At 45.5% G+C, this 25,714-nt stretch overlaps 1 protein-coding gene across 14 annotated transcripts in view; it reads left to right on the top strand.

Annotated features, from left to right (window-relative positions):
• Nucleotides 1-89: 89 nt before the first annotated feature.
• Nucleotides 90-25,714, top strand: part of LOC101719219 (tRNA (guanine(10)-N(2))-methyltransferase TRMT11) — a 64,856-nt gene continuing 39,231 nt past the window's right edge. For 6 of the 14 annotated variants that reach the window (XR_015442556.1, XR_015442557.1, XM_087190151.1 and 3 more), the window contains exons 1-6: nucleotides 163-297; nucleotides 1,042-1,906; nucleotides 3,652-3,738; nucleotides 5,081-5,198; nucleotides 5,912-5,981; nucleotides 7,951-8,077. Coding sequence is in view for 11 of the 14 variants with exons in the window: in XM_087190151.1 (XP_087046277.1) it covers nucleotides 1,826-1,906; nucleotides 3,652-3,738; nucleotides 5,081-5,198; nucleotides 5,912-5,981; nucleotides 7,951-8,077 (483 nt within the window). In the remaining 3 variants the exon portion in view is untranslated. Of the gene's footprint in view, nucleotides 298-1,041; nucleotides 1,907-3,651; nucleotides 3,739-5,080; nucleotides 5,199-5,911; nucleotides 5,982-7,950; nucleotides 8,078-10,818; nucleotides 19,698-19,867; nucleotides 20,010-25,714 lie in introns of those variants that run through there. The other 8 variants (XM_087190154.1, XM_013072683.3, XM_021259210.2 and 5 more) reach the window with 7 other exon arrangements.

The following is a 25,714-nucleotide window of genomic DNA, read 5'->3' as shown; positions in this document are numbered from 1 at the left end:
CCCTAGCGGCCACCGTCCGAGGCCCAGGCGCGGAGCGCGCCGCCCGCCCACTTCCGGCGGCCTGGTCCGGCGCGCGGCCCACTTCCGGCCCGGCGCTCGCCGGGAGAGGGCGAGGGCGACGCCTCCCGGCGGCTCGGGGCGTTGAGCGCGAGCTCCGGCGCCATGGCGGAGTCCGGCGGTGCCGGGGCGGCGGCGGCGGCGGGAACCCCCGGGGAACCCACGGACTGCGACCTCAAGTGCGTGTTCTGCCGCATCGCGCGCGGGCAGGAGGCCGGCACGGAGCTGCTGCATTGCGAGGTGGGCGCGGACCCGGGCAAGGTCCCTGGCCTACAACGACACTGTGTGACCTCTGCTTTTGTTACAGGGGTTTCTGCCTGCTTCCCCTCTAGAGGGTTTCTTTATTTGTGTTTGTGTTTAGAGACAGGGTCTCGCTGTGCAGTCCAGGATGCCTGGAGCCCGCCGAGACCCTCCTGCCTCAGCCTCGACTGCTCGGATCACATGAGTGCGCCACCACGCCCACCTTTCTAGTGGCTAGGATCTGGCGGGCGGAGGGTTGGGGCTTAGGTCAACCTGTGACCCATCAGCCTGATTTGTTCCCTGGTGTTGGCAGTAAGGTTTCGGCCCGGCGTTGCTGGACAGGGGTCTCCAATACGCTGTTACAGTGGCTCTCCTCATCTTTAGAGAAACAACCTGCAGAGTCGCTACAAAGACTTGTAGCAGTTGTGTTTTCATTCGTTAGTAATAAACTGAACTCCTTCCAGATAACCGGCTTGGGAGAGTCTGTGGTGGGCAGGATCGAAGGACAGGCGTTGGGCGGACTTCCAGCTAAAGGGTGGGATGGAACAGAGGTGCTCAGTGCCGGTGCCCTGTGGCGTGGCGGCCTGGTTCCCTGCACTCCCTGGGCATTGGACCCTGGGGCTCTGCGCTGACTGCATCCCCAGCCCTTTGTCGTTTAGTATTTATTTTGAGACAGAGTCGCTTTTTATTTATTTATTTATTTATTTATTTATTTATTTATTTATATTATTTATTTTACGACAGAGTCGTTCATAGATGGACCTCGAAAAGGGCTGAGCCAGAGAACCGGAAGGGACCTACTCCATCTCTTCACCCCTGATTTTAGAGGGAAGGCACACTAACCGAGAGGCCCCAGGAGGGTGTGGAGTAAGCAGCGACGCTGATGGGCCTGTCTGGAACTCTTACAGACCCTAACCTCGCCAGGGACAGGCGGCCGGCGGGCACTGCAGGGACACGCGGAGAGGGAGCAGGAGTGCGGGAAGCTGAGAGAGTGGGCATCCAGAGGAAGGATCTGGCATTTGCGCGCGCGCACACACATCCGGTCCTCCAATCCGGGGAGGTGGCCTCCTCGCTGCTTGTGCTTGTGGACACCAAGGGAGGCCAGGATGGTTTTCATTTGTGACACCTTTGGCTTTGTGAGCCTCTGTGGGTTCCAGTGATTGCAGGCTGCGACGGAGGGAGGGGAAGCCAGCAAATGCAGACAACTCCCAAGGGCTGTGACAGGCAGGAGAAGCTGGGGCTTAAGAGCAAGCTTCTAAATCCCAGTACTGGAAAAAAAAAAATCCTCATGGGGAGAGGGGTGAAGCGGCCCAGGGATGGGGCCTGAGTCCCCAGAAGGTGGCGACTGCCTGGTCCTCCACCCTGAATGGTGCCCCGTGGCCCGGCGGCTGCTGCAGCGTTGGGCTGTGGCTGGGACACGGAGTGCGGAGTCCCCGCCCGCCCGCCCGCATCAGGGTTGCGCCCTGCTGGGGGAAGAAGACCACCAACAACGTAATAAGGAAGATGCAGTAGATTCCATGGTGAAAAAATGAAAAGCAGGGAGACGAATTTTAAAATTTCACGCTGGAGAAGCCGCACAGTGGAGGTGGCACGTGTGGAACCGCAGGAGGTGAAGGAGTAATCCGTGGTTGTCTGGCAGGAAAACAGTGGCAGTGCCCTGGAGGCTAGCAGAGCGGACTGGGCGAACAGGACGGTTGGCGGCGGGGTCACCAGCGCCGTGCGTTCAGGGTCAGGTCTGCTCTGCTGTGTGGCCGAAGCAGCCCAGATCGGAGTGCAGAAGGGGGCGGCTGTGCTGAGAGCGGCGTGCAGCGGGACCGTGTTAAGGGTTCAGGGCCAGGGCGGGAGAACAAGTGCGGAGATGGAGACCCCCTGGGGGCGGCTTGAACCCGAAGGGACCTGCTGTCCCCTCGTCGTCCCTGGTTTCACTGATAGTAAGGTGAGGCCAGCGAGACGTAAGGCACACTTAGAAACTGCAGTGTTCAGTTTCTCTGATCCCTAGAAACTGCGTTTAGATTTTGTGCTGTCCAGTGCTGGAGAGAAATGATGGAAGCAGATGGAGCAGCTATGGGAGGGCGCGTCAGGGTCACAGAGCTGGGTCCAGACGCCTGCCTTCCTGGCCAGAGTTGGGGTTTTTCTTTCTAAGGAACATTCTCAGATAAGCTATGTGAAGAACGGTGGGAGTACTCTTATAGAGGGACTTGGACAGTCAGTACTTTCAATTAATTTACACCCAGAATAGGAGCCACAGGGTGAATACTGTATACAGAACACTCCGCCTAGTAGGGCGAAAGGATTCATGTTCTCTGCAGCAGTGCTCAGAAAGCTGTGTATCTTTTTTTTTTTTTTTTTTTTTTTGGTACCGGGGATCGAACTCAGGACTTGCGCTTGCGAGGCTGGCGGCGGAACCACTGAGCTACATTCCCCGGCCCAGCTGTGTACCTTTTTAAAATTGAGTCTAAGTTGGGTTGAAGTACAAAGGTTCACCAACAGAAAGTTGAGGATTAATTTTTTTGAGGAGCTAATCACCGAACATTTAATTGGTATGTGTTTCCCTGTATAAGCGCACAGATTTGATATATGTGAATGGAGATGCAAATGTGTGAATATATATGCATTGTGAGCATCTGGCAACTTTTGGGTTTGTGTGAAACAGGCGTAGTGTAGAGTCAGGTGCGGAGAAGTCTGGCTGTGTTTGGGAGTGTCGGTGGGGAGACCTGTCTGGCAAAGCTGGAGCGGGCTCCTCGGCCCTGGGCCCCGGTTTCCGACTGGTGCGGGGCGAGGGCCGTGTCCTTCTGCTAGGCGCAGACGCGCGGGTTAGGGACAGGCGAGGGCGGGTCTGCGTCTGGGGCGCAGGGTGCAGTCCTGGAAGCGGGGGTGGGGGGTGGGGGGTGGGGGGGTGTGTGTTTCCCTGCCCGCCCCTGGGGGGCGCCCGCCCGAGTTCTCCGGCTCATTGCTGTTTCTGCCTTGCAGGTGCAGCCAGGTGCGGCTGTGAGGGTGCACAGCCGATTTAAACAGAACTGGGTCCCCTCTGAGGAATCACTGCGGGGATGGCCGGCAGGCGTCCTGGCTCTGAGCCCATGCTCTCTGCTGCCCCTCACAGCCACTCAAACGCGGGGTGGCCGGTGTTCTTTACGCAGGCGCCCGGCTGCAGGATGGACAGCTGGGGTCCTTTCAGTCTTTAGCTCCCGTATACTATGCTGCAAAGGACACTGTATCCGCTCCTGCCGGCAGCCTGCCCTCCCTCGGGCCAGGGTCGGAAGTCTGAGTGTGGCCGGGGCCGCGTAGCAGCGGGGAGCCAGTTCTGCTGCCGCACAGGCTGACTAAAGCATCAGCTTATGTTGCTTTTCTTTCCAGATCATTTTCTTCATCAGCCCGTGTCTTCGGGCCGACCGTCTACCCTCCTGTGTGGACTCGTCCGAGCCAGCGATGCCCTCACTCCGTGTGCGTCCGCTTCTCCCGTTTTGGCCCCTCCCTCTCCTGCTCGGTCCCCTCCCCCTGAGCAGGGTCTGGCCCCTTACTTCCATTGTCTATCTTTAGTTTTGCTTTTTCTTTTATAATTTGGGTTTCTCATAAGATATTTAAACTTGTGCATCTGATTTATTTCACTTAACATCATGGACTCAAGGTGCACCCGTTTTCCTACAAATGGCGCAAGCTTATCCGTCTTTTCGGCAGAGTAGTGCTCCATTACCTGTAAATATCTCATTTTCCTCTGTCTTTGCTTTTGATAGGTATTTTATCTACTGGTGCTGATGACAGATACGTTGATGGTAGTTTTTATTCATTAGAATTTAGAAGATCAGTCATTTATGTATGGCAATAAACAAAACCTTTCAAAGTGGAATGGTGGGAGATGCTCAGAGAACTAGATGTTCCGGATTTATCCCTAATTTACCACTAGACAGAAAAACTGTAACAAAACTGGGTTAAGATGAGGTTGGTCATCATGTTTATTCTACAGGCATGGTATGAGGTTCTCATTCAGCTTGAGTTTGGACTCAGAATGAGGAGCTCATGCTGAGGAAAACTGCTACCGGTGTGGTTTTATTTAGCTTTGACTTTATGTTTTAGACGAGACAGTAATTAAAGTTTGGGGTGGGTGGTTACTTTCCTCTTGGCAAAGCGGAGCCCGAAGTTCGTAGGTTGAAACCTTCCCTTCCTGTGCTTTTCCTCCCCTCACTGTGGAGCGCTCGAGCCGACGCCTGCCATGCACACATTGTGCCCAGAAATTGCTGCAGCATGCTGGGGTCTGTCTCAGCAGTGCAAATCTGCTCCCGCCGAGAGGCAGTAAACGCAGAGAGAATGTGTTTACGTGCAGCTGCTGTAAAGTGTTCACAAGTGTAGCCCCTGGGTGTGTAGATGCTAAATGATTCTTGTTATAATTGCGGAAAATGTTACTTTGGGGAAAAAATGTGAAAAGGAATCTTGATCTGGCTGTGAATCTGTAGTCAGGCCTTTAATGCAGGTGCATACCAAGCCTGGACAGACCTAGCTTAAAGGCGGGATGGGAAAATGTATCATGAAATTAAACATTCTGAGATTGTTGGTAACAAAGTTTTAAGAAACCTTACTCATAATTGTTTTCTTAAAATTGCCTTTGTTTAAGGCTTTTTAGCCTTTGGAGTGAGGGACCATCTAACACTTGCTTTTATGAACGTGATGTGTCATCATAAAAGGGCTCAAAGGCGCTGACCCATAAGGGAAGGGCCCATGGTGTCGGAGTCCACCGCCCGGTGCTGGGACACTGCCTGTAACACTGACCTCACATGTGGTTTCCCTTTAGAATGAAGACCTGGTTTGCTTCCGAGATATCAAACCAGCAGCGCCTCATCATTATCTCGTGGTGCCCAAGAGGCACATCCGCAACTGCAAAGACCTCCAGAGAGACCACGTAGAGCTGGGTAAGATGATGACCATGTTCAGGCCTGTTTTTTCGTGTTCCTCTAACGTATCTGCTGTTCCTCTGCATTAGTGATTGCTCCGGAGAGTGATACACAGCCCACAATTACCTCCATTGGTTTCATTTTGGCATAAAGTCTTCTGGGCTCCTCCATGGTCACCAGCGGCAGGCTTGCTTTCCTTTTTGTTTTTTAGCCTGAGTGGCATTTAGTTTGATATAGATACAGAAATAGATATACTCCATTCACCCACTGATAGACATGTCCGTTAGTTTAATATCTTGGCCTTTGTGAATAATGTTGTGGTGAGCATGCTTTCCTCTTAATTCAGACAATTTCTATTTAGTACTCGGTTAACTCTGACCTGATTAGCCATGTGAGAGTAGCTGTCCACAGCTGCCCACAGCTGGTTTGTACACAGGATATTTTGTGAAACTGACGTTACACCGGGGCTCTCCTTGAACCTTCATTTCAGTTTGGGTAACTTAAGGCTACTTAACGTGTCTTGAAGTGTTTGCTGCAGGAGGATCTGGAGTTTGAGACCAGCCTGGGGATGTAGCTCAGGGTAAAGGCCCTGGGTTCAATCCCCAGAGCCACCCACAAAAAAAAAAAAAAATCAAAAAACCCCCAAACAAACAAAAAAAAAAATGAGAAAGTTGCTCATTTGATATGATGTTAATGTCTCCTGTAGTATAATATTCTTTCCTGTTTTACAGTTGAGAGCATGCTAACTGCTGGAAAAACCATCCTTGAAAAGAATAACTTCACAGACTTCACAGATGTGAGGTGTGTATGTCAGAAGAAATCAGCGATACACCACTGAGTTTTGTGATAGGGTAGCTAAACAGTCATAAGTCCTCTTTTCTTTGTTCTTTGGATATGTGCGTTTCTGTTGATTTATGTATACAATGAATTTTCTTAGACAAACTTTTATGTGATTTAAAAATACGTCATTACGGGCCAGGGATTTAGCTCAGTGGTTCCGGCACCTGCCTTGCAAGCACAGGGTCCCGAGTTCGATCCTGGGTACCAAAAAAACCCCAAAAAACAAAACAAAAATATGTCATTAGATTTCTAGCAGGAAAGTAACTTGAAATCATTGATGAATTATTTGCCAAACTTTGAACAAAAGCACCTAATGTTCAATTAACAGTTTAAGCTGAACAGCGCTTTTGACTTTAAAAGATGATGAATTTACTTCTTGCAAGGTGGGCAGTACTAAGGCAGGGCCGAGGAGGTTCCCTCTCGCCATCCTGAGCCAGGACAGACGCCCTGAGTGCTGTCGCTGTCCGCGTCACAAGTGTGATCAGAGATGCATCCTTTGGCCTCTCATGGCTACTCCCGCTCTGCCACCTGCAAGCTCCAGTGAGCCAGTGCATATGAAAGCCCTCCTCAGCTGTGAGCCTCATCCGAGGGCGAGGGCAAGAGCGAGGGCAAGAGCGAGGGCAAGAGCGAGGGCAAGGGCGAGGGCAAGGGCGAGGGGCAGGTGCTGTCCCAGAGCTTTGGGCGGAAGCAGGGACGCCTTCCTGCATTCCTCTCCCAGATGCAGCAGCACTGATTAGCAGAAAGAGCACTGAATGAGGAGGAGGAGCCCTGAGTTGAGTTTCACTTTTCAGTTTGTGACCCTGGAAAGTCTCCTCATTTCTTAAAAAAAATAAAGTGTAGCTGTGTCCCTCAGGCTGGTCCTGAAATCCTACGCTCACATGATCCTCCTGCCTCAGCCTCCCAAGTAGCTGGGATTACAGGCATGTTCTGTTGTGCCCAGCTCTTAAAGTTTTATCTTTGAAATGGCTTCTAGAGCGATTCCACTTCCTGAGATGCATGTTTCACGGGGAAAACCAAGTCCCGTCTGCTAGGTAGTGAGAGAAGCTTTTCACTCCTTTGCTGCATGCAACAGGTCCGACTCCACCTCATGAGTTCCGGAGCTGGCGGCTGCGTGGCGGCCCTGCCTCTGCACCTCCCTCCCAGGCCCTGCTCTCCTGGCTTGAGGAGCTGAGTCCTTCTAGGCTGTCCTTCTTCATTTGGCATAAATGGGCTTGCAAAAGTGCTTGTGAACTGAGTTTGAAGGAGCTAAATCATATTTCAGTAACTTTTTTCTAGCCAAGGATTTTTTTAGTGTTTTATAAAGTAAACAGTTATTAATAGTGTTACATAAGAAACTTCAGTGATGCTGGGCACGGTGGTGCACACCTGTATCCCAGCTCTTTTGGAGCCTGAGGCAGAATTGCGAGTTCATGGCCAACCCGGGCAGTTTACTAAGACCTTGTCTCGAAAGATCTGGGATGTAGCTGGTAGAGCGCCTGCCTAAAATTCACTACCACAACCAAAGGAAGTTTTTAAAATGCTGCCGTGATCAAGGTCCTTAGTGAAACGCTGGTTGGGACTGAAATGTGTGTGCGTTACTCAAGGAGAAGGCGCGCCACCTGCTGGCCGCGTCCCCGAATGACGGAGCAATGCTGTCCGGTGCTTTCAGGTTCATAAGGCCTGCAGGGATAAGAAGTGATGTCAGCTTAGAATTTGTAAAGGCTGTCGGAGGCATGCCGTGCTGCGAAGGCCGTCTTTGATAAAGAATTTTTATTACTATGACTTTCAGCGTGAAAAGGAGCAGTGCAAATGCTCTGAAATGTACACAGGAAAATCCTGAAAGGTTTATGAGTGAATGTGTCTGTCATGGGTAGCCAGCATGTGCGTGTTTCACCTGAAGAGCAGTGGTAACTGCCGTGAAGTGGATGCAGTCAGTGTACCTCTGTTGTAGGATGGGTTTCCACATGCCGCCCTTCTGCTCCATCTCCCACCTGCACCTCCATGTCCTGGCGCCGGTCAGCCAGCTTGGCTTCCTCTCCAGGCTGGTTTACAGAGTCAACTCCTACTGGTTCATCGCAGTAAGTGTTACCCTTCACCAGCAGCACACGAGCCTATTTCATTATTTGTCCTTTTTGTTGTAGCTTTGTGCTTTCTCGGCAACACGAGGCATTTAGAGCTTTTCTGGGTTTGACCTCATGTTTTAACCAAAAGAAAATTCTGAATGTAGGGCTGTTCCAGGCCACCAGATCTATAGGAAGAGAATCTATGCCCAAGAGTCCTCATTAGAAGTAACTCATGGAGTAGAAAAGCATGGGATCAGGAATTCAGACTTCAGAGTCAAATCTGGCTACAAATTCTGGCCCACTGCTCACTTAAGGGACCATTTACAAACTGCATCCACGTTTTAAGGCGCAGGTTTTTCTTCAAGGGGTGCTGGAGGTGGACCCCAGGTCTGGTGCATGCTAGGCAAGCACCCCACTGAGCTACAGCCCTGTCAGGCTCAGATCCCTTACTCTGCTCATGGGTCACAGTGCCTCCTTTGAGCACGGAAAGGAGATGTTGAGATAGTTCATGTGCTGAGCCTTTCTAGCCTGGGGATGTTGCTCAGCACTAGACCACTTACCTAGCAGGTGCGAGCCTCTTAGACCCATTGCCATTAGCTAGGTCCCCAGCCCTGCAAAAGAAATAGATAGTACAGTGAACAGTGCTTGGTAAAAGTCACCCGCTGCTTCTGTCATTATCGTCGGTATCATAATAGAAATCGAGCTTTTCTAATTTTTGGTGTCAGTTTGACCTCCTTAGAAAGGGGCTTTGATATCGGCATCAGCTAGCTACCTGACCTGAGGTGGAAGCTTTCGGCCTGAAATGTTACAGAACGGTGCTTTGTTGAGGCCAAAGTGGAATAAAATGCCGTTTTTGTAGGCTGTGGTGTGTTAGTTGTGGGTATTAATGGACTCTGTAGGGCCACTTGACAGTAATTTACCAGGCTTTTCCTTTATGTGTCCATGGTACTCAGGGAACCAACAGTTGCTGTATCTGAAAAACCATCAAACTTTATTTCCCATTGGTTAGTAGTGAGTACTGTTATTCTAGTCAAAGTACGGAAGAATTAAAAAGCGTCAGGTTGGGCTAGGGTTATGGCCCAGTGGTAGAGCTTGCCTAGCACGCATGGGATCAATCCCCTTGGGGTGAAAAACCCAAATTAACACTTCCAGAAGCTTCCTATTTCAGACATATGCCTCTCTTCAACTTGTTGTCCAGATGATTTCTTTTTTTTTTTGGTACTGGGAATGGAACTCGGGACCTTGCACTTGCGAGGCAGGTGGCGGAACCACTGAGCTGAATCTCCAGCCCAGATGACTTCATTTAATTATCCAAAATATTTAAGATCTATGTCTGGGTCTGTATCTGAAATAAATAAGTCGGACATCCTGAAAGATAGCAGAATTTAAAAAGTAGGATTAGAAAAGGATTTTTTTTTTTCCTTTTTGCATTTCCAGTTTTCTTTAGGATCTTGGTTTCCTAGAAAAATTTAGTTAAAGCATGTTTTGGGGGGCTGTGTGTACAGCCCAGGGGTGGAATGTATTACCTTACAAACTTCAGTGGAAAAATTACACGATCTGTTTGTGATTCACCTTGGGAATCTGAACCGTTCCTAAAATTGGAACGCTGACAGTAGTACAGATTATTTGATTTTGAACAAAAAACCAAGATAAAGTTACTGAAGTTTATTTGAAAATCTCTTATCTGGCGTTCCACATTATAAGGGGTGCTTGAGAAAGGCTCTGTGGCTTTTTAAAAATCAGTTTTTATTTTCTGGAGCAGGTTTAAGCTCTCAGCAGAATGGGGTGCACGTGCGGGGCTCCCGAGCATGCCCCGCTGCACATGCGCACTGCCCGCATTTGGGGCGGCTGTAGGGCTCGCTTGGCTGTCAGGACCGGCGCCCGTGGTGGCAGTCCCAGCACTCCAGTGTGGTTTACGATCTCTGTCAGATCTGCCTTCAGCGCACACCCTTGGCACTGTGCCTTCCGGGCATGACTCGTGTCCACCACTGTATCCGACAGAATAATCTCATGCCCTGAGAGCCCGCTGCCTGCCGCCCACCCCAGCTGCCCCCTGCTCCTTGTTACCTTCGGATCTTCTTGGTATTTCCTCATGGGGCTCATGCAGCGTATAGCCTTTCACATTGGCTTCTTTCACTTACTAATAGCATTTAAGTTTACTCCACATGAATTTGCTTTTTTAAGAATTTATTTTTGGTCTTGTGTTTTGGAGACAGGGTCTCCTAGTGTAGCCCAAACTGGCCTCAAACTTGCATCGATGCTCCTGCCTCAGCCTCCTGAGTGCTGAGAGTACAGGAGTGCGCACCACACCCAGCTCATACTAATTTTCTTTTAAAACCTTAATATATTCATTTTTTTCTTGTAATTGAAAAATTTTAAATGAATTTGTAATGGGGGCTGGAGATGTAGCTCAGTGGCACCACACCTGCTGGGCAAGCACAAGGTTCTTAGTTTGATTCCCAATATAAAAAAAAGAAATACATAATGTAGCTTACAGTCTGCCTCTTTATAGATAATGTGGACTACCTTTACTAGTTTCATAAAGTTATTAGATTTTTTGTAAGATGTTTTATGTTTTTTTTTGGAGAGTAAGATATTTTTAGAAATGGAATATATAGTACCCTACTTTACTGGTGTGGCTTTAATATAAGAGGAATGCCAACAGAATTGTTTGATAGAGGCTCTGATATCTAGAATAAAAACGTGTTTTTTCTTTTTATTACAGGCTGATTATTTGATTGACAAACTAAGAACATGAAAATGTCAGCACTGGAAGGTTTTCCTGATCTTGGCTCAGTATAAACTAATGTTCTGGACCCTTTAAAGTCTAATTGTGATTATAAGGTTTGGGGGCTTTAGTAGGAGGCTGCGGCTGAGTGGCCTTCGCTTTTCTCTGAATGTCATTTCCTGGGATCTGTGACACAGTTACATAAATAAGTACCTGCCTCCAACTGCTTTGATTTAATGGTTCTCTTAGGATTTGAAGTGTAAGAAACTGTAGGTAAAATTCCATTTAAAACAAATTTGGTTAATCAAGATGGACACTATATTTTTTAAAAGTTCAAATAATTTCATTTCTTAGTAGTTATTTATGAAGAGTAAACTGGTATAGAAAGTAGATTATTGGAACCTTTACTCCTGTGAAGGAGAAAAGGAAATGAATTATTTCTTGATAGTTCATAGTTTTACACATAAATTTTCAAGATAATCCCATACTATACAGTCATCTCTGATCTTGCTGATGGGAAGAAATTATATATGTGTCCTTTTTTATTCAAATTTTGATATTGGTTTCCACCTCTGAATGCCTAGGATCTTTTTTTTTTGGTACTAGGGATCGAACTCAGGACCTTGCGCTTTCGAGGCAGGTGGCAGCACCACTGAGCTCCATCCCCGGCCCAGCCTAGCATCATTTTAGTAAATGGGTCCTGAAAGTTACATGATGTGTAGTACTCCCTGTTGGCCATGAAGGATATGGTCCAAGACCCTCAGTAGTTACCTGAAACCCAGGACCCTGTATACATTGTATGTATATTATGTTTTTACCTGTGATGGAGTGTCATTTATAAATTAGACACAGTAAGAGATTAGCAACAATGACTAATAGTCACACAGAGCAGTTGTAACAGTATGCCGAAAAGCTCTTGCCAGCCTTCCTGTTGTACTTCGGGGCCGTTATTACATACAATAAAGGTTAGTTGAATACAAGTGCATGCTACTGTCACAGCGAGTCTGATAACTGAGGCGGTTACTCCGGGGAGGTGGGTACACGGTGTGTGGGACTCATGTTCCAGGGGGTGGGAGATTTCACAGTGCTCCTCAGAATAATGTGCGGTTTAAGGTGCATGGATTATTTATTGCTGGAAGTTTTGTCATTTTCAGTAACTCACGGGTAACTGAAACCATAGAAAGTAGCTGCCAGAGAGAGTGAAACTTTGGATAATGGAGGACTACTGAAAGGTAATTGCTAACAGGAATTTACGGTATCGAGCAATTTGGCTGTGTAACAGTTCACTGGAATGGAATTTTATCTTTTTAGAAGAGGAAGAAACAGAGTGGTTCAGTTAATGTATTAAAACTGGCAGAAACGTTGCTTTGTGGCATGTTTTTTGTAACAAAGGGAAGTTAGAATAAAAAGTACTTAGGCCTAGATTGTGTCATGCAAAAGACGTAATTAGAAAGTAGAAATAGGCTCAGTGAAGAAATGTATTTCCATGACATGATGCTGATACACTGGCACAGCGTTTCATGAAGATGTTTCATTGCGAACTGCCTTCGGTGCTGGTCTGCAGTCAGGGTGGTGACCGAGGCAGCTTAGGGCTGACAGCTGGTCCTGCAAAGTGCCCACGTGTTGCGCCTCGCACACGAATAGGAGCATGAGCATGAATGTGTTGTTGGAAATAGGCTGAGATTGCCAGCTTTCATTCCTCATTTTGTGGTATTAAATATAAATACTTATACTTACATCATCTGGAATTTAGCTGGTTCATTTATTCAGCCAACACTTACTGAACCCTTGACATGTACTGCACAGTGCCAGCATCAGGAAAGGGATGTGAGCCGGGACGGTTGGTCTTTAACTCCTGACTCAGGGCATGGGCAGAACTGGCGATAGTTCCTGTTGAAGTGCAGCGATCTGCTCAGAGGAGAGGCTGTGCGGGGGCTGCTCTGAGTGGCTGCTCCAGAGCCCAGTGTTCAGGACGCAGTGTCAGGGCCACAGGGAGGCAGAGCAGAGCGGGAAGCCCATTGGTTCCTGGAGTTCTGATTCCTGTGGTACTGACTTCACAGCTGTCCTGAATATCCAGGCTGCAGCTGATTCCCCAGGCTGGAGAGGGATTTATAAGGGAGGTCATGGGCTCTCTGAATGAGATTTACAGGGTTCTAGCCCTGCTTTGCGAAGTGGCTCACTGAGCATGTATGCAGAGTAACAGTTGCAGGTGTCTATAAATCAGTTAAATGTGACCAGCTTCAGAGAAGAGATTTTCAGCGTGTACACTCTTTGAATGTTTTACTGTGTAAACTTGGAATGATATCATTGACGATGTTATGATAATAGCATGCAAGTGTTTAAGGAATTGTGAAATGCCTTAAAAACCTCTATAAATGTGATTAGCCAATTCAATATAAGTTCAATAGATTTTTCTTATTTGTTGGAAAACCCTTGGAAACACATTTTTAGTAGAAGTTCTCTTTACTTGCAAAGATTAGTAATCAAATTAGTATAATTAAAATTCACTTAGCCTGTTAGGAGTCTGTTTGGTAACTCCTATCCATAGTATTCATTCAAAGCAAAAGTAATTCATAACCTGTCTTAAAAATGTTTAAAGTAGTATTGAGATCATTATTTATGTATACCATGATACTACTTATGTAATTGTGGAATTGTAAAAGTATTGAAATGAATTATACCAAACTGTGTTTACTTAGCTAGAAAAAATCCAAGTAAAATGGAAAGATACTGTCAAAAGATTTTGCCTCTCTGGATTCTTTCAATAGCATTAAAAATACAGGTTGAAATGAAAGATGTTTGATAAATGGTAGACATGGACTGTCAGATGTAGACGCCTTCTTTCACACAAAGAATCCACGGTCAAGAGCACAGGCTTTTTCATACAGAGAACCCAAGACAAGAGCAGTCTTTGCTATAGTAACACTCGTATTTCTAGATTTTGATGTCAAAACGCTAAAGAAGTTGATACAACTTTCATTGATGTTTCAATGTGTATTGGGCACAAGTCACTAAAATGAAGCTGATACCTGTTGATCCATCTGTTTATTGTAGCAAAGTACAAATCTCTAATTCAACTTAAGTTAATGAAAATATTTAAGTGCGCTAGGGAGAATCAAATACTCATTCTGTGATTACTTATTTACAATATTACAGGTGGAGATGGACCCACAACTAAGAATCATGTGTTAATTAAACCAACCCTAAGTCAAATAGTATTTTTGTTAGTTTTTAAAATTTTACTTTATTTTTGCTGTGATCAAATATTGAGAAGAGCAAAGAAGGAAAGATTTATTCTGACTCACAGTGTCAGAGGGTTTGGTCCATGGTCAACCAACTCTGCTACCTTTAGGACTGTGGGAAGGCAGGAACATCATGGTGGAAGGGGGCAGAGGAAGGCTGTTCATCTCATTGCAGCCAGGAAGCAGAAGGGGAAAGACCCAGAGAGGAAGGGCTAGAGGGTATGATAGACCCTTTGGAGGCACCCATGCAGCTAATAAACTCATCAGTCACTTAATGCGTTAGTAGGCCAGCGCCCTGTGATCCGTCACCTATCTAGCACCTGGCTCTGAACATTGCTGCCTTGGGGCTTATACTCCCAACACATGAGTCTTAGAGGGCACGCTTCATATATAGTCATAACACCATTCAAACAAGTACAGCATTAAAATCCCCACCCCTTCCTATCCTGCCCCCTTCTGGTACAGTACTGGGGTTTGAACCTAGAGCCTATTCTTAACCCTAGGGCCTCATGCATGCTGAGCAAGCACTGCACCACTGAGCCACATCCCAGCTCTCCTTTCTGTCTTTTTCCTATCTTTGTTAATAGCATCCCCAATCTTTCACTTACTCAGGCCAGAAATCTTGGAGTCATCTTTGAGTCTTGTTCGTCAGACTTCACATGTAGCCTCTTAGCAAACTGGCTGGCAGTAGCTTCCAGATAGCTCCAGAATCTGACCACTTCCCATCACTTGTATTTTTATTATCTTGGCCAAGTTCCCATGATTTCTTGTCTAGATTATGGCAGTAGCTTCCTTTTCTCCCTGCTTTTCTCCTTGTTCACCTTATAGTCTTTTCTCCACAGTTACACAAATAGACAGACCATTTAGGCCTGAGTGTTCTGTTAGAGGCCCACAGGCCCTACGCTCATCTCTCAGATACACAGAATGTTTTAGCACAAAGCTGTTACTGCAAAGGGACCTGAAGCAAAAATGAGTTTGTTCGTCTTGGTGCCCAATGTCTCTCCCTTGTGAGACACCCATCCCCTTGTTATGGATCTTGCTAGAATAGCCTCCTTCAGAGTTCTTTCTAAGTTGCTAAATTAGATCAAAGGGGGTAGCTCAGTGGTAAAGCACTACCCTCGTATGTACAAGGCCCTGACCTTAATCCTCAGCACTGCAAAAAGAAAAGCCAAAAATTCAATTAATCAGGCAGCTTTCTTTCTAATGAAGATCTCACCCTTTACCTTCAAGATAACTCTACTTTCACCAGTGTACCAGCTGTTTTTACTGGGGATGTGAACTGGGGATGTCTTTCAAAATTTCTTTACCCTTAAAATCCAGGTTCACATGTTACCAATCCTTTGTGAAATCTCTGAAATCTCCCACACTCAACTGAAGCAATTTTGTTTCTTCAGCTTCCATCCACAGTATTTTAGTTTCCCACTATAGCCAAGATATAATGGGGTACTTCTTAATTTTAAGATTTTTGAGAGTTGGGTGATTATTTTTTATCTTTATTGCCTTAGCCTTGTGATAATTCATATTACTGGTCAGTAACTGTACTTTAACCTCTGTGTACCTTAATATGTTACCATAACAAACCAACATCTGGTAGATTTTTTTTAATTCCAAAAGTCAAGAGTATAGTGTAGATTCAGCTGACCTTCCTTCCTTGATGCCCTCCATAACAGTATCTGTGGCCAAAATAACTGAAACCTCATCTTGTTTCCAGAGAATCCAGCCATGCCAGTCATTTAAAGCATTTAATAACCAAACTTACAGGACTGTGGGAAAGTATCGTATAGCTCCTGCCATCTTGCTGGCTTTCTTTTTTAACCCTTTACTTCTCTTCTTGCCTTTGAAACAAATTTCTCATTACACCTGTTTCAACATTCTCTGAAACCTTCATTTTAGCCAACATGTCTGGCCCACAAGAAATCACCTAATTGAGAGCCTTGCTCAGTATTTAGAAATGAGTAAAAGAAGAGTGAAGTCTTGGTTTGCAAATAAGAGAATCAAACTAAAGACTGGCTCTGAGAGGAAATTTTGGCAGGCCCTATAGTAGGCTCCTTTTTGCTGAGATATAGAGAGAGTTGTCTTCTACTTTAGCTCAATGAGACAGCTATGTTATGTTTGCTTATAAATGGAGAGCTTTAGATTCCTGTATTTGAATTATGACACATTAGAGTTTGAGGATGTCCAGGAGAGAAGGCTGAATCTCCAGCTTGTTTTCCTTCACACAGAACCTGCTTTCCAGGAAGCAAATTAGAGGGCAGAGTTTGCAATTTGGGTTTGATTTGTTCTGGGGAGTCTCTAGTCACAGAATAGGACCTACTTTTCTCCACCTTTGCGGATTTTATTGGAAATTTGACCTCAAGGAGCTGAGTTATACTTAATTCTAAGTCCCACTGCTTAAGTCTGAATTGGTGCTTCATATTTCCAGCTTGTTCAGTTTTGCATACAGCACCAGAGTTATTTCTTTCTCTTTTTGAACTATATTCATTAAGACTAGAGACCCCTCCCACATACCATAAAATTTGAACTCCCTCAAAAATGCTTCACTGTGGTGAAGTTCCTGTAATTCTTATTTAACTTGTTCCAAAAAAACCTTTTTTTCTCCAAATTGTTCAGAAGTCCCTTGTTTTTTGTTTTTTGTTTTTTTCCAGTACTGGGGATCGAACTCAGGACCTCGAGCTCGCAAGGCAAGTTGCAGCACCACTGAGCTACATCCCCGGCCTGAAGCCCCTGGTTTTTTACTAATTGCAAAAATCTTTAGTCTTGGTACACATGAAGAGAGCTTTTCTCCTTTTTATTGTTTCTCTGTTATATGTACCCCCTTTTTAAGTGTTAGATGGTCAGCCTTAGACAGATGCATGGACAGCTTTGGATGACATATGACGTCTCCTGCGGGAGTCTTTTACCTTTTTGTTCATTTCACTGACTTTGTCCTGCTAGTCTCCACCCCAAAGTGGCATGTTATAATCAACACAGAACTCCTCCCCTCTCCAATGCTGGTTGCTACTTCTCAGGAGTGGCCTGTGGTTTTTTAATAGACAGCGGATACCAGAGACTCCAGTGCTTACACGATAGCAGTCAACAAAACAAGTCTCTAAGAGGTCTACATGGAGTATTAGTTACCTTTTTGTTGCTGAGACAAAATACCTGATATCTGCAACCTAATGGAGGAAAGGTTCATTCTGGATCGCAGTGCCTGAGGTTTCAGTCTATGGATGGTTGGCTCCAAGGCACAGGCATCTTAGCGGAAGGGCCTGGCGAAGAGAGTTGCTCACATCATGGTATTCAGGAAGCAGATGGGGAAAGAACCAGAGAGGAAGGGGCCAGCACCAGTGGATATAGTCCTCCAGGTCCTGACCTACCCGACACACCCACAAGTGTGGTCTGCTAATCCCCGAGGCATCTCCTAGGCTCATAAAGATGATAATCAAGATTAACCGTGAGACCTTAGTAGATGGGACCTGAATGGAGCTTTGGCTCAGTCCCCAGAAGGCAGACTGACTCTTGTGGCTCCTTCCAATACAATTTTAATGGGAAGTCTGTCGATGCTACTGAATACCCCTTCCAAAGTCCGTACTCTCGGGTTGCTCCTTAACCACTCTAGTGAGGTGAGAAACAAGTCACTCAAAGGAAGTTCAATCTTAGAGTAGGTCCACACTAACCCTAATGGGCTGTGCAGGGTTAATCTTCTTTGCTGAGACTCTGTATCCAAGTTTGAGTTTTATGACGTAGTTGCTCTCTTCATCATTTCTAGAGGAGAGATTTAGTAGAGGTTGAATCCTGCACTTTAGCACAAAGGACCCCAGGTGAAAAATAAGTAATACTTGATTACATTTGGGTTCTGTAGACTGTGCAATCTATTGGCTTTTTTTGCACAGCATCTTATTAATCTAGCATGCAAATCAGCAAATCTTTGCCATTCTCCAAGTAGTTGTTCTATCAATTTTTCATGTATTAGTGGGGCCAGGGATTTAGCTCAGTGGTTCTGCCACCTGCCTCACAAGTACAAGGTCCTGAGTTCGATCCCCGGTACCAAAAAACAAACAAAAATTTCATGTATTAGTAATTTTACTTCAGATTTGACCAGTTCTTGGGTTGGGACACATTAAACACTGAACATCCTTCTGCTAACATTTAATTTGGTTTTCTGACTTACCTTGGCCTGTCTTCTCAAGAGAAAACAATTTCCCTTCCTTGTCTCATACAGAGGCTTTTCTAAAGCCTTGGGGCCAAGGGGTATCCATGCTCCTCAGAGACCAACTTCAAGTGAGCTTATGAAGATATGTTCCTAACAGTGGACCCCAGATCTCTTGTTGAAAGGAATTCTCATACGTTTTGTTAAGAGAAGAAAAATGTCCTCCTTAAATGCTATTTATTGGCCCTATATGAGATGGTGTTAAACACATTATGGACATTATTCTGCATAATCCTTGTAACAGTCTTTTGAAGGAAGCAGTATTATTCCATTTCTAAGGAGAAAAGTGAGACTCAGAGAGGCTATGAAATTTATTTACAATTTTTTTTTTTGTACTGGGGATCCAACTCACAACCTTGTGCTTGCAAGGTGGGTGCGGTGCCATTGAGCTAAATCCCCGGCCCTTAAATTTACTTAAAAGTGTATGGCTGGTGGATGGTGGATCTGAAGTTTGAGTCTAAGACTGGCATTGTTAGCTTAGGTTTTTCATTATTATCATCAAGCATCAACAATGTTCCTAGCACATAGTGCTTGATATGTAAGATCTTTACTCTTTTATACTTTGTGCAGTATCATGGTAGAATGTAAAAGAAATGGGTCTAAATAGGGCAAAGATCTCAGTATTCTCAAAAGCAAGGGTACATATACAATATGTAAATACATTTTATATTTATTAGAAATCTATGCTTGTGTGAATAGTTTAAGCAACGTCCAGTAATTTTAATCTAGTGTTGGCTATTGATTGGTTGCATGAGGCTGACAAATAATACAACCTAATAATCATTGTTTATTTGAGAAAGATACTGTTTTGGTTTCTGTCAACTACAGAGTAAACCGTAGGAGGTGTCCAGGTCCTTCAGAACTTACTCTATTTGGCTTATAAAGCACATGCTCTTGAAAAGTTGTTGCAAAAATACAGAGTATACAAAGTGTTAAAGAGTGGGGCAGCTGAGTCAATACTAGAATCCTGGGATGGTTAGTCTACTCTGAAAAGGTGAAATTTCAGTCCAGTTTTATTTTAATTTTTATTAGTACATGTTTGTAGTACATGATTGCATTCAACGTGGGGAGCTGGCACATGTACCTCACACATTTTTCTTTTTTGGTACCGGGGATCGAACTCAGGACCCTGAGGTTGCTAGGCAGGCGGCGGCACCACTGAGCTAAATCCCCGGCCCCGTACATCTTAATTCCTTAACCATCCTCTTCCCCATCCCTCCTTCCATCTCTTGGTCTCTTTCGCATTTGCAAACGTCCTACGCCCCGTTTCCTATTATTTATCTTTTACTTTGCTTTTTAAATTATTTATCCTTTGGGCTTCGCGTATAAGGAAACCATGCGGTATTTAAATTTGTGATTTGTTTCATTATGGTCTGAAGGTGCATTTGTAGGTGTTTGCTACGAATGACTCAAATTTATCCAGTCTTTTTGAAGAAGGATCTGAAGAGATGCAGAGAAGCTGGAAGTCAGTCCCAGGTAGGAGGATCCCTGGGAACTGCACTGAACCACCAGCCCCTGGCCTGGAGACCCCAGGAGAGAGGCGAGCTCCTCCATCAGCCCCGCTTAACTACACCAGGCGCGGGGGATGCCGGGACAGCGCGAGGCTGGCCGAGCTTCCGCTTCTGGAGCTCCAGGCTCCGCCTCCACGAAGCTGCTCCTTGCTGGGGGAAGGGGGCGGGCCCGCGCGGTTGCGCAGGCGCAGAGAGGGCAGCTGCAATGGCGCTGTCATGCAACCTAAACAGGTATTTGCTGCTCATGGCGCAGGAGCACCTGGAATTCCGCCTGCCGGTGAGCCCGCAGCGAGCTCCACAAGGTCTCCGGGAGAGGACTGCTGGTGGGGTGGCTGTGGGTCGAGAGATTTGGAATCTGTGCTGGTCCGGGCGGATCTTGTGACCCCCATCCTTGAGCTGTGGGTTTGGGGCTGAGCTTGCGGAGGGCTGAGAGAAAAGTCCCCGACGTATTCCTTCGGCCTTGCTGAGCGCGTTTATTCCTTTTCAAGTGCCCAGGGCACCGGGGTTAGGTGATTCCAGGAGCTCTCGGTCCAGCAGAGGATGGGGACCTCCAACAGGGGTGCTCCTGAAGTGCTCTAAGTGTCCAGGCGCGGCTCGGGAGGGAGGGTTTGATGGTGAGATCAGATGATGGAGAAGTCGGGAAGAGTTTGATCTATTCTAGAGAGTCTTGTGGAGTCTGTAATATGGGTGGAGGACACAGCCTCTGGCCTCAAGCCGCTAACTATTTTTACTGAGGGCTGAGCTGACCTAGGAGCTGAGTTCTAGAGTAAGTGCAGTGGTGAAGATGCACAGGGAGATACAGAGGGGACTCTGCGGGGGTGGGGATGTTGGCCTTCGAAAGGGTGACAGTTCAGCCACGGGGTTAACTGATCCAATATGAGAATCACAAGCTGTTCGTTGTTACTGGATCGCCAGGTATGTGGCAGAGCAGTAAGGAGAAAACAGAAGAGGTAGGTGGGGCAGAAAATGGAAAGTCCTGGATACCCTGAGCTTGGAATTCATTGAAGACGTTTAAGCAAAGAAGTGGCAGAATGTGTCTCCCCATCACTTTGACAGCACTATGGGGGGAAGGATTGGAGTCAGAGACTAGTTAGGAGTCTGTTGGTATAGTCTTGCCAATTGGCTAAGAAGGGTGACCTAGGGCAAGCAGTAAGAGGATGGGAGAAAGCACTTGAGTGAGAAGGTCATCAGGACTTGGTGGTGAAGGGAAGAGGAACCAGTCAAAGAGGACTCCTCGGGTGGATATAATAGTAGTGTCTCCATTTAAAATGGAGAACACAGGCAGATGTTAAGATTTCAGTTTTGATGATGCTGAAATTGAGGTGCTTGTGTAGCAAGACATGACCAGGAGGCGCTGGGTATGTGGGACTCATCGAGCATGGTCGAGATGCCGGGATTGGTGCTGAACACCTGGGAATTTTCTGAAAACCAGGAGAGATGACAGAATTACTGAAGCACATTGTCCAACAGTGCTGTGCTGTGTACGATGCTCGGAAGCACTGAAATGAAGGAAAATTAGAAAGGAGACCATTAAGAAAATAGGCAGGTGTCAGATAAGGGTGTGACCCCACAGAAACCAGGAGGGTGAAGTTTTAGGAAGCAGGATAAGTTGGTAATGTTGAATGCATTTGTTGTTTTGGTTCAGAAAGAAAGAAAAACTGTTCAGTGTGGAGATTCATCCAAAAACTAAAAGTAGAAATTCCATTTGAGCCAGCTATCACTCTTCTGGGTATCTTCCTGAATGAGTTAAACTCATCATATTACAATGATACATGCATACTCGTGTTTATATAGTAGTAGCACAACCCACAGTAGCTAAGTTATGGAAGCAGCTGATATGTCCATCAACAGATGAATGGATAAAGAAAATATGGAGTACTACAAGTCCATAAAGTACTTCAGCCATAAAGAAGGGTAAATTTGAGTCATTTGTAGGAAAATGGATCTTGAGACCATAATACTAAGTGAAATAAATCAGACACAGAAGGTTAAATATCTCATGGTTTCTCTAATATGAGAATACACAAATATAAATATTTAAAGAGCAAAATGAAAGAGAGATGATGGGAAATAGGGAGGTAGACTCTGTGAAGATGTGAAGGGGATCTAGGGAAGGAAGAAGAGGTAAGAGTGTGTGTGTGGGTTGTGCCAGTTCCCCAAGTTGAGTAATTATTAGGTATTGCAAACATATAAAAAAAGAAGAGATCAAAGAAAAACAGTAAGAGATCAAAGACCAAAAAAAGCCATAAGAAACAAAAAATGGTCATTGACACTCTAATTAGTAATTGGTTGGCGATTTTTGCTAGAGCTGTTGTGAAGAGTTGTAGTGGGAGAAGCCAACTCCCGCTACTGATTTAGTAGTTTTTGGAAAATGAGTGAAGGGAAATAGTGTAGATTGCTCTTAATTTGAGCATAAGGAGGGGAGGCAGGAGAGTTGGTGAACAGTTTGAGGGGAACCTAGGTTCAAGACAAGACTCCCCTAGGGAGGATTAAGCTTGAGTGTGTTCACAGGCTGGAGGGAGATGGAAGTGAGAGCACAGTGGGAGGTTTTCAGCTTCTACGAATTACCATGAATAAACGAGCCTTGAGGCCCGTTTTCTAGGTAAAGAGTGAGTTAAAGGTAACTTTTAAGAGAGAGAGCAGTTTAATGGAGAAACTGAACTAAAGTAAAATTTTAAATAGTCATTGAGAGTGCTGGCATGGGCAGTACAAACAGTTGGGTATAAAAGAACACAGGTGTTAGAGCAAGTCTGAAAATCAGCTGAAGGTGGAGATCCTGTCTTATAAATGGGCTAAGACTTTGTGATTTTCTTAATTAGCACTCAACTCATTGGCCTTAGGAGTTGTAAAGGAATACTATGATTTAATATTAGTCTTTTGAGTTTCATTGAGGAAGAAATGTTTTAATTAGGTCATAATTGATAAAAAAGATGTTGTGTCAGTGAAGAGGACTGGAAGAACCACTTCTCTGAGAAACAGAGCAAATGTAGAGATGCAGAGGAGCGGTTGGTTATGATTTTGAAGTCTGGGGGAGGGAGGATGATTGCAGTGGAGGGTAGGATTCACATCTTGGAGTGTTTGGAAGCTATTCTGGGAGGATTTACCTTTTATGTTAGTGGGACCATTGACTTTTCTAAAAGAGGAAGGGACAGGATAGTGTTTTAGAAAGATAACTCTGTACTAACAAACAAAGACAGTAGTTAGAGGACTCCAGAATGGAACTAGAGAGAGGCTAAGGAGAGTGAATGCTTTGGGAATGAGCATGGGGTGGTTAGGCTTCGATCTCAAGAATAGCATCTCTGCTAATTACTGATTTTATGTTTCTTCCCTCTTGAATTCTTTTTTGTCAGTGTCTTACCTTGGTACCAGTTTAATCTTCCTTAAACTCAGTTCTGCTTCACACCCTCATTGTTGCAAAGCTGCAGCTCCAAAGCCTGCCATACAGTGCCCATCCCTGCATGGTCTTCTCCTTTGGTGTCTCATACCCATCTCTCCCCATCCATCCATCAGTGCCACCAAAACGGACTCCACAGCCCCCGTCAGTCCCAAGTGATGCCCTCTTTCCACTTTCTTACTTTCCTCTTTGCTCCCTGTACTCTCTTTAGTGAGATTTATTTAATCATCATTCATTTAGATCTGACCACACATTTCTTTTAGCTTTATATTTCATTATTTTAAATGATGTACAATTCCTTTTGGTAGCTTTTCGTCATCTGCTGGGGATGGTTTTTCTCTCCCCTTCACCATAGGGAGCATAGTTATGTTAAAGTAAGTATGTAACTGATAAAGGGGTCCGGTGAATCTCTGTTGTTTCTGTTTTTCATGTGCTGCTGGGTTATTTTTTAAGCACCTGCCAGGTGGTGCATTTGAAAATTTATTGAGGCCTAGGGCAACGCTCTTGATCTTGAAGGAGAATGGAGCACAGCAGCATTGGCAGTGTAGGATCACTCTAACTCACGTGCAGGTATTAAACTGTTTCTGTTCAGATTCACACGTGCTCCTAGCAGTGGTGGCGAACCCAGAGCACGAGTGCCACAGGTGGTGTAGGCAGTTTGTTATCATGGAAAGCTCTGAAAGGTTCACGTTTGCTTGGGGGTGCGGGATCCCCATACCATGGGTTGTTTGTCAAGTTTCCTTTCTTCCCTCTGGGCGGCTCCGGGTAACCACTGTGGACTTTTAACCAGGCGCACTGTTCCGACCCCTGACCCACTGCTTGGACTTACCATGTATCTTTATTTGGGGATGCTTCTGTATATCTTGTTTCTAGAGCCCCCTTGTCTTTTGGTACAGAACACCTTGTATATACAGTTACTGCAGTTTTGCTGATTGTACTGGACTGGACTTTTGGGTTCTGTCATACATTCCAGTACTGCACGTAAGAGTTATGCAATTACAAGCGAAGCCATCAAGTTGGAGTTTCCTGTGACCGTTTCTTTCTTCCGAATCTTGTAATGTACATGCTATGTGCAGTTCCTCACTTTGCGACCAAGTCATTTACCACGCTGGTTGCAGGAGGGTGTCTCGGTCACTAAGCGCGGAGCGTCTGTCCCCTCCCCACCTTCTGGCTCCATGACCGTGTCCGTGGGCTGTTCGGCCTCGAACTGCTTTTGAAAATGGCTGAGTACCTCGGGAAAAGTGGCTCCACTTGGAATTTCCGTCCTTTCCTCAGTCCTGTTGGGTAATTCTTCCTTTCTTTCTTTTCTCTTACCGGGGATCGAACTGGACCTTGCGCTCGCAAGGCAGGCGGTGGAGCCACTGAGCTAAATCCCCAGCCCTGTTGGGTAATTCTTGTAGCCCACCTGTGCCTTCAGCTGACGTCCAGCTTTCCTCTTTCTTCCCAGCAGGGGGCTTCATCTGAATCTCCCAGTTTGCTGTCCCGGAAGCGGATGTCCGCTGCCGTTGATTTAGATGCTTCCTGTTTTCCAGGAATAAGTCAACTTCCCTGACTCTTCCCTTCAGAAATGAAGTTATCACTTTCTCCCTTGGACTCTTAACACTTTCTTGCTTTTACTTCTTTAAGAGCACGTCACATTTCAGTTGTAGGATTAAATGTTTTGTTAATTCCTCTAGACCTTTAGCTCTGGAGAATAAAAATATGTTTAGCTTTCCATAGCTCAGGGCCTTTCACATAGTAGTTACTCTATAAAGGTTGAGTTGAGTGAAACAGGATCCCTTCCCGGAAGACAAATGACATTCTCCACTTTTGGGCTTACTTACCTCCTAGCAGGAAAGCTGTAGGGCAAGTAGCTGCCTTGATGGATAACAGTGAGAGATTAGGATGTAAGTGTGGCTCAGTTTTCCCTCTGATAGAGTTAATCAGACTGACTTCGGGTGTCACTTAACTTATGATACTAAGGGTACAGGGCAGACACCGGGGATTCATGGCTAGTTCTAAAGCAAACAGTTCTGAAAAAGTGAGTAGCAAAAATAATCGCTTGTATGAATTAATGAATCACACCCCATCATGCCACTTTTTTTTTTTTTTTGTACCAGGGATCAAACTCGGGTCCTTGCGCTTAGTGAGGCAGGCAGTGGAACCACTGAGCTAAATCCTCGGCTCCTTATGCCACATTTTTATACCAAACGTTCAGTGTATAATTCCTTTTTGTTCCTAGTACAGAAAGAGTCTCAATTGCAAAGCAAATTTGCCATGAGTGAAAATCTTGGGTTTTGCTTTTTTCAAGTAGCTTGATAGAATATTTTAAACATGTTTTGATTACAGATTTGAAACTTGGCTTATCACAGTCACCCACAGTTTTACCTGATTGCTTAGGTTTTGGGTATTGGAGCTAACGGACACCATCAGTAATTCTTCATCCCCCCACTCTTAAAACATGTATGTTTTAGCTTGTTGCTGGTTTTTAATGGTGTATTCCAGAAGCTGCAGGTTTTGATGTTAACGTCAAATGATATTTTAACTTTGGATGTTCTAAATGCAAAGCTGATTTCACAGCATGCTTTAGTATAGCAACAAAAGAGTCA

The sequence above is a fragment of the Heterocephalus glaber genome, unplaced genomic scaffold, assembly GCF_053883595.1.
Source record: "Heterocephalus glaber isolate CG9 unplaced genomic scaffold, H.glaber_assembly_v1.0 deba00001550, whole genome shotgun sequence".
Classification (NCBI taxonomy): Eukaryota; Metazoa; Chordata; class Mammalia; order Rodentia; family Bathyergidae; genus Heterocephalus; species Heterocephalus glaber.
The sequence above is the reverse complement of the archived record's forward strand: the minus strand, read 5'-3'. Positions and strand labels throughout refer to the sequence as shown.